The 8,565-nt window shown below is 37.1% G+C and overlaps 1 protein-coding gene across 1 annotated transcript in view; it reads right to left on the reverse strand.

The window, feature by feature from the left end:
• Positions 1 to 722: 722 nt before the first annotated feature.
• The window catches only part of FRZB (frizzled related protein), a 36,163-nt gene continuing 28,320 nt past the window's right edge, over positions 723 to 8,565 (reverse strand). The window contains exons 4-6 of the mRNA XM_006143834.3: positions 6,623 to 6,827; positions 6,129 to 6,192; positions 723 to 2,463 (exon numbers count right to left, since the gene is read on the reverse strand). Coding sequence (XP_006143896.1) covers positions 2,347 to 2,463; positions 6,129 to 6,192; positions 6,623 to 6,827 — 386 coding nt within the window. The 3' untranslated portion in view covers positions 723 to 2,346. The remainder of the gene's footprint in view (positions 2,464 to 6,128; positions 6,193 to 6,622; positions 6,828 to 8,565) is intronic.

Below are 8,565 nucleotides of genomic sequence, written 5' to 3' on the forward strand. Positions count from 1 at the left end.
CCTCAGCAGTTGAAAACATCTGCGGCTTTCATTGCTCATCAAAATATTTCGCCACTTGAAATTGCTCTTACTATACTTTGAAAGAATTGATGCCATTTTTGTGGCTCGGAGATAGCAGTTCTTCTAAATCTTCCATAGTCAATGTCTGCCCTTCTTCCCAGAGTTAAAGTGAAAAGGCCAAAGGAAAAGAGGACAAAGTACAAGTACCACTTTCCACTCCTCAGTCCTCAAAGCTCAAGCTGAGGCATAAACACCAGGAAGAGATTCTGAGTTTCAGGTCCTCCATTGTGGCATCTCATTACTACTGGTTACACCCAAATAAAGTACGGTTACTTTAGCAGTATCTAGAAAGAGATGCCTCTGCCCGACCTCTTTGGGATGGGTCTGCCATCCAAAGGGCAGATGGCAAAACTAGCTGAAGGCAATTTAATGGTAGCCCAAAAGACTATATTGGTCTATTAGTTACTCTTCTTTTGTTTTCTCCAAGGTTTGCAATATGCATCTTTAGTTGAAATCAAGCATCAAATAATGTTATGTCACTTCTTGTTTTATATATTGTATTACTAGTATCACTTCTTGTAATATAACACAAGACCTTATACAAAGGGTCTTCAAAATGTTCATGGGAAATGCATGTTTTAAGAAACTTTGCATGGATTTCAATTTCATTTATTTATTTTTTGGGGCACCAAAGTAAACTTGTACTTTAATAAAAAAAATAATAAAAAAAAAAGACTATACAGTCCTTATATAGGCAATGGTGGAAACTCTTTCTTCTGGGATTGGAAAAATTTAGAGATTAGAGGTCAAGCAGAGGTAGAAATATTCCCTGACTTCTGAAAGAGAGACATTAGATAAATTATTATTTATTATTTTATAAATACTTGTTCTGGAATAAATTTCTGCCTTGTATGAATATCCTTATAGGAGAAAACACCACCATTTGTTTGCATTTTATTTTTGGCACATGATAACTAAGAAACTTGGTGCTACTCATATTGCACATGTAAATTTCAGGATAGAAGACTTTGAGTGATTGGCACAGGCTTTTAAAGGAACAAACACAGTGTTGTTTCCTTTGGTTCTTGAGGACCTCCCTGCAGCATGGGTAGTGAGCATGTGCATTTGGCTCAAAACTCAGAATAACTTCTCTCCTGACAACCATAATTCCTTTATTAGACTTTCTAAAAAAAAATAGAAATGACCATTAAATCCAAACGATAAAGTGCAGGCCAGTGCACAGGCCTACAATTTAGTTCACTTTGGGTATAAGTGCAGAGATGTACTCAAATACACATACACATGCACACACCAAAAACCAACCAAACCAAAAACGTTGCACATTTCATCATCCCGTAAAGCACAGCATTTTATAGAGCTAGTAACTTAAAAAATAACACCCTGGTGCACATGCATACATTCTTTTTCTGTTCAATATAGCAAGTTCAATTTATTTTAAAAGAAGAAGGGTGGGGGAAAAAGACTTCCGCCAATGGGTTTATTTAAAAGGAAGCAAATTAAACAGAACTATGGTGATAACAGCAGATGCCTAGTTATAATTCATTTCCTTCATGCTGATTAATACATTCAAAACCAAATCAAACAAATTGCCAAAAGAGGAATGCTACTGTTAATATCCCAACAGCTACTGGTTTCAGTTATGCTTCTCAATCGGGCAAAATGTTCTTTCCTTTACTCTTAACGCTATTTATTTTGCTTCCTGCCAATCTCAAAAATAATTCATCGTGTGTGTCGTTTCCTCATAAATGCTTCCTGGTGCTTGATTGCTCTGCCTATGCAGCATTTGATTTCAAACAGTCATTTTACCTTTGTAAACATTAAGAGCTTTCTAAGCATGAGGAGAATGCCCAAAAGGCATACAAAAAGGAGGCTATAATTAGATCAACAGTGTATGTTTTACAGCATTATCTAGTTTTCTGCCTATTCCAGAAATCTCTGCATCCAACATTGCAATCCCAGCCCGGGTATAGCACAGTAAGGTAACATCTAGGGAAACCAGTGAAAAGGCTCTGGTATCAACATATCGACATGTTTAATTTATTATTGTTGCAAAAGAACAGCTTTCCCATGATTAGTGAAATAGAAAATATATAATATATTTAAGGATTTGCCTTGCTCCCAGGCCATAAAAAAAGACAGGGAAGCAGTGGAGTGGAAGGAGGGAAAAGCAGAGAACGAAAAAGAAAACAGAAGTAATATCAGTTACCACATGATTTTTGTAGTAAACAATAGAATATGACGTGCAATAGTGCAATTTCCTTTGCTAGTCCAGCATTGCAGGTTTTTCTAGGAAGTCCACTGGTGTTACTTCTCGCATTTCAGGATTTAGTTGCGGGCTTGCCGGGGGTTAGAGTTCCTGCCAGACTTCTGGTTCTGAGTGGAATCGCTAATGCTAGAATCAGTTTTACTCAATCCAAGATGGCGGAGCTTCATGTCCCAGCGCTATGAAATTTGAGACAGAAAATAGTCAAAAGTCTGTTTCGCCTGGGTTATCATTTCTAAGCTACTAACAAGTTGGAAAGACTGCAACACCAGCTCTTTAAAGTATTTTAATATTTTTTCCAAAGTATAAAATATTCCAGGATGACAACAAAACCAATGTTACATGAGCATAGTTCTCTCATTTAAAAAAATACAAAGTTGGTCATCTAGAATATACTCAGCATTGCTTTCATAGCAAACTTTAATCTTAAATTGTCCATGTCTTCAAATGGTGATACAATTACTACCAATATCTGTGGACTTTTTCTGGGGAAACACACTTGGGTCTCGTGCTTCACATGTAGCTCAACAAGTGGAAAGAGTTATGTAGAGAATTTAAAAGGCCGTTGTTTATCCTCTCCTTTTAAGACACATTAAAAAAAAAAAAAGTAGACTTTAAAACCTGTATGATTTGAGGCGAAAAAAAAAAAAAAGAAAAGAAAAATTTTTTGAGATAGGAAATCTCTTAAAAATGTTTTCCCAGGGACCAGCAGATGATGTAATGGTTACTTCGCTGGACTCCCATGTAGTCAACTGCAGTTCAAGTCCCATATCCAGCAGTATAAAACTCACACTGGGGGTGTGAGCATGCATGCCCAAAATCCTGGGAGGAGAAGAAATTGTGGTATGACCATCCCCTCAGGAGGCAATTTCTTGCTTTCTGTCTCTCTGTCTCTCCAGAGAGTATATGCACCCTATAACAAAAATCTCAAAATCTCTCTTAAAAATGAAAGGTTTTCCAAGTATAACAGACAAGGTCCTGCCCTCATTCTTAGTTTTACAAAGTGTTGAATAACTGCAATCAAGTTTACTAATATTTCATATTACAATATGTTTACATGTAATATAATAAATAAAAGTCATATTATGGGAGCATAGGTTATAAAATAAGGGCAATTTAATTAAACATCATTTTTGCTACTTAATACTGGAATTAATAATGGCATCTGTTGGGCAGTCAATGGCCTGATAATTAAGGGAACTGGGTCCCACATGGCAGACCGCCATACAGTTCGAGTCCCAGACATGGTGGCCTGAAAAACATACTGAGTGCATGTGCATACATGCCCAGTACCGCCACAGGATGGAGAAGGGACTGCGACATGATCATGTCCCATTAGGAGGTGCTTTCTCCCTCCCATTCTCTGTCTCTCTCTGGCAAGCACATGCACCCTCTGGCAAAATAAGAAAAGTAAATAATAGAATCTGCTTTTAAGACTTTTATTCTGAATAGTAAAGAAAAAATACTATTTACTACTTAATAGTAAATAGTAAATTAAAATACTTTGAATAGTAAAGATAAAATAACACATTTATCAAATGTGTTATTTGATAAATTACACATCATGATAAAAAGTCATTATGTTTCTACTACTGAAAGTAATTCTTTATTTTAACAAACTTTATTCCACAATCTCATTATCCTCATATTTTAAAAACAGTCTGGATTCTCAGCTCCTCACAATCATCCAAATATCTTGACTTGAACACTCTGCTATAGCAAAGACTTGGGTAAACATCCACTGGCATGGGAAAACTACAAAGAGGTCTTTTCAAAACTCTTCATCTTCCTACTGAGAGCAAAATTCAGCTGAAAAGGGCAACTTCGATTATAAAAATTTTAAAAATTAAAAAATAAAAACTAACATCCTCCATAAAACTGTTTTATATCCTTAAATTGACTGGAAAACTAAAATAAGGATCTTAATAATTCTGCCCAAAAGAGATTTTCCACCCAAACCCTTTAGCCCTGAGTATCTGCACATGAATTAAAAATTTTTCAAGGTATTGCTTTATTTCTCCCCTCTAGCATATTTGAATCCAGACCGAGAATATAAATAGTCTCATAATAACAACTCTATTAGTCCTGATAGAGAACAATGGGAAATATGTTTGCATTACTAAGAAACAGAACAAACCAGCCATGAGTCCTCTCAACAACATGATGATATTATTTTGGTACCAAAAAAGGAGCAATAAAGCTTACTGCATGCTTTGCAGCAGGGATGTTGAAAGCTCTTTCAACTGGTACAGGAATTTAGGACAAATTCCTGTTCTGCATTAGCAAGCAGAAAACCAAATTAAAAGGACAATAAGAGTTTCCAACGTACTGAAGAAGAGCCACTTTTTCTTTAATAATAAACACCAAACTAATTGATGAGAGATGCAAATAGAGAATACTCATGAGTCTGAATTTGAAATGTACCTTCTGATAAATATTCTGGGGTAAAAGAGAATTTACTGGAGGGTATTTCTCCCTACTAAATCATGCCCTCTACATTTCTGTAGGTCACTTAAACCCAAATGTGTCTGCTGTGTCAAGTGCCAGATGTATAAGATAAACTGCCCGGGGGTGTTTAACTTACCCTGTAAATGTTTCCCAAGCCTTCCAACTTGCAGAAGGAAGAGGATGTATTATGTTTGGTACCGTTCCCACTCCTCCCAACCCCCACACGCCCTTCAGATCCTTTACCCCTTTATGCATTTTCCTGATATTCTTTTCTTGGGAACATTTGCTCAGTGCCATAAGGAAAAATGAAAGCTTTTATAATAAAATAATATACTATGTGATTTTTTTCCTAATGTATCAATTCCAGAACCTAGGAGTCACTGGCTTAAAAATACAGTGAAATTATCAACTTAAGTATCTAAACTTGGCTGTATCTCTAATAAATAGATGAACGTGGTGCGCTTCGACTTGGGAACTGGTGTCTACACATTGGATAACACTGGCATTTTCCTATCTATCATTTATTTTCTCCTCGTATAATTTCCCTTTGTTCAAGAATGTCCAGATTTTAAAAGTACATTTCCTAGCTTCTCTTGCTGCTAGAGGTAGACATGATACCCAGTCCTAACCAAAAGTCCTAAGTAAAAGTTGCTAGGTGAGACTCTTGAAAATCCCTTCTACCTCCCCTTTCTTTCTGCCTGAACTGTAGGTGTGATGATAGAGGTGGAGAAGCTATCTTATGACTTCCAGGTGAATATGAGTATGAAATCAACACCCTTAAAAATGGCAGAACGGGAAAAGCAGTTGGCGTAATGGCTAAATTGTTGGACTCCCATGTAGTCAACTGTGGTTCAAATCCCGGACCCAGTGGCTTAAACTCATGCCAGATGTGTGTGTGTGTGCATTCCCAAGATTTCAAGAGGAGAATGGAGGAGAAAGGATTGCGGTGTGGCCATCCCCCCTGGAGGGTGATTTCATGCTTTCTGTCTCTCTGTCTCTCTCTTTCTGGCGAGTGCACACACGCACTCCCTCCCCCAAAAAATGGCAGATCAATGTGCTAAGCGGAGTATGAAACCCTAGTAATAATGTGGAGCTCCCCCCACCCCACCCCACCCCACCCAGGATATAACTATAACTATAGCTAGACTCTTTGTTATGAGAAGTTAAGACAACCGGAATAGATCTCTAATGCACATACAGAAAACTCATCCCCTAAGTGAAATAAAAATTGAAGACACTCAGTTTTTAGAGTTTTTAAGTGCATACACACACACACACATATACATATGCATGCACGTTTTTCACGTAGTCGAGGGCAGTTATTTTGTTTAAATGACAGATGATTCATTTTCTACTATTGTTTCTTGTGTTATATTAAACAAAAATACAAGCTTACCTTAACTTTTTTACCAAGCCGATCCTTCCATTTCTCAGCTATAGAGCCTTCCACCAAAAGTAATCTGCATTTTTTAAAGAAGGAGCCATTTTTGAAAAATTAGAACACATTATTGAAAAATGCAAAGAATCAATGCTGAAGCATGTGTATGTTTACTCTGGAATAGGACAGTCAAGCCTTAGAATAATAGTTCTTTATTTCTTCTTCTTTTTCTTTTTTTTTTTTTTTTTTCATTTTCATTTGGGAGTCACTGAGTCCTTTAAGAAACAAATGAAGTTATAGTCCCTCTCCCCAGAAAAATGCCCATCCATAAATTTCATGCATACACTTTTCTACCCAATATATGAAACTGAGAGACCCAATCAAAACCTATCTGCAATACCCAGGAAGGTAGGTACATCTCAAGGTAAGAACACTAGAGCGAGATCTCCAGAGAGAAATACAATGAAGTAGATGACTCAGACATTATTCTGAATAGTTAAGGACGGGCTTACCTAGAGCGTTCCTCATCTTCATAGCCCATGATGATATACTCTTCATTAACATTAAGCGGAGGGCAGAGGCAGCCAGAACTGGTGTAAAGGTTGACAGTATCCCTTGGAATGTTGACCAGAGAAGACTTTAGAATGTCTTTCACCTCCACTACTGCAGTCACATCATGGCACTTAGTCTTCACCTCTTTAACTTTAGCCCGAATGACTGTGATAAAGACAATAAAGCTGAGGCAGTAATATGATACACAGTGGATGCCCATTCCAAAAAGACAAGCTGGCTGCTTTTTTAGTCAGTTCCTATCTGCTTGATACACAAATAATTGAGAAGAAAAATCAAAAAGATATTTATGCCTCAGACTACAGTGAATGCCATACTAAACAACACACTTGCCTCCTTAATGCTCAGCTCTGACCTCTTTCCAGTTTGTATATCCTTGTATATTTGTGTATATAAATACATATGGGGGGGGTGTGTATTTCATTTTGAAAAATCCATGTAGAAAAATCAAAAGTTTGGGGCCAGCAGGTGGCATGGTGTTTAAGATGCTGGACTCCCACACGGCCAACTGCAGTTCAAGTCCCAGACCTAGTGGTCTGATATTCATGCCAGGCCCATGTGTGTGCATGTCCAAAAATCCCAAAAGGAAAATGGAGGAGAAGGGATTGCAGTATGACCATCCCCCCAGGGGATGGTTTCTCACCTTCCCTCTCTCTGTCACTCTGTCTCCAGCGAGCCCATGTGCTCTGTGCAAAAAACCCAAAAACCAAAAAATGAAAAAATAAAAGTTGAATAATATCATCCTCCAAAATTTTGTTTTTAATGTGTATATACGCATGTGTATAGTTCCAAAGCTGCCAATATGAATTTAAATATGAATTTCACTCTATGTATCTTGTACTACAACATAGTACTCATATATGCTTTATTTCCTTGTCAATATTTCTTCTATCATGTCAATTAATTTTCTTAAGTTTGGGAGGTCTCTTTAGTGTTATAAAATTGTCCTGTTTAATGTTCTCAAACTAGTTCTGTGATCTTTTAACTTCCTCACCTCAGCTCGCTGTTCGGACATTCTCTTCTCTTCCTTTGTGTCAGTACAGATTATCTTTTATACTGCCCTTTAAGTACACAACACTTGCTTCTGGTATAAAAATTGTCCCCACTAGACCTTGCTTCCTCCATCTACTTGGAAGTAAAACAGTTTAACATTCCTTCCTCTCATGTATTATGGAATATATTCCAATGTCAACTGCATTAATCTTCCTCTCTCAATGGACATGCTGGCACCCAAGGTATCTCAAGAGTCAGCTTCCATATATAAACAGATTGCTTTCAGTTTCAAAGTCAAAATAAGAGACTCAGAATCTAGAAAGTATGGTTCTTTACTATATCTGTCTCCTTTGGAGGAGCAAAATTCTTTAGATTCCTACTTTCAGCAAATGAGCCTTTTCAAGAGAAATTTTAAAAAGTCAAGAAAAAAGTAAACATCTACTCATACACCGTTGACATCGGCCCAGGTGCCTCATTGCTCTACTACAATATCCGTGGCTACACAGAGGAAAACACAATTATCCAAATGAACCCAGTTTGAAAGTTTCTTAGCACATAGCAGCAAGTCACTTTTTATCTGAGATTCTTACTGCATATTTTAGGGATTTGGGACTACAAATGATTGCAGGGAAAAGTAATTCATGAAAATATAGAACCAGTTAATAAACCATTTTTCTCTCGATGCTCCAACACCATCACAGAAACAGTAATATTTCCTCAGTCCAGCACATACACGACAGAAATGAAGTTCCTAATTAACTCTAAAAACTTCACTAATAGGGTTTATCAAATGTTATTTTTGTTTCACAGGTGTGTCAACCTTCAGAGAATTAGCTGTCTGAAATGTGGGAACTTGCAGCAGACAAAATACAACCACCTAGCTGTCCCTACA

The sequence above is a fragment of the Tupaia chinensis genome, unplaced genomic scaffold (assembly GCF_000334495.1).
Source record: "Tupaia chinensis unplaced genomic scaffold, TupChi_1.0 Scaffold000111_1, whole genome shotgun sequence".
NCBI classification, from domain to species: Eukaryota; Metazoa; Chordata; class Mammalia; order Scandentia; family Tupaiidae; genus Tupaia; species Tupaia belangeri.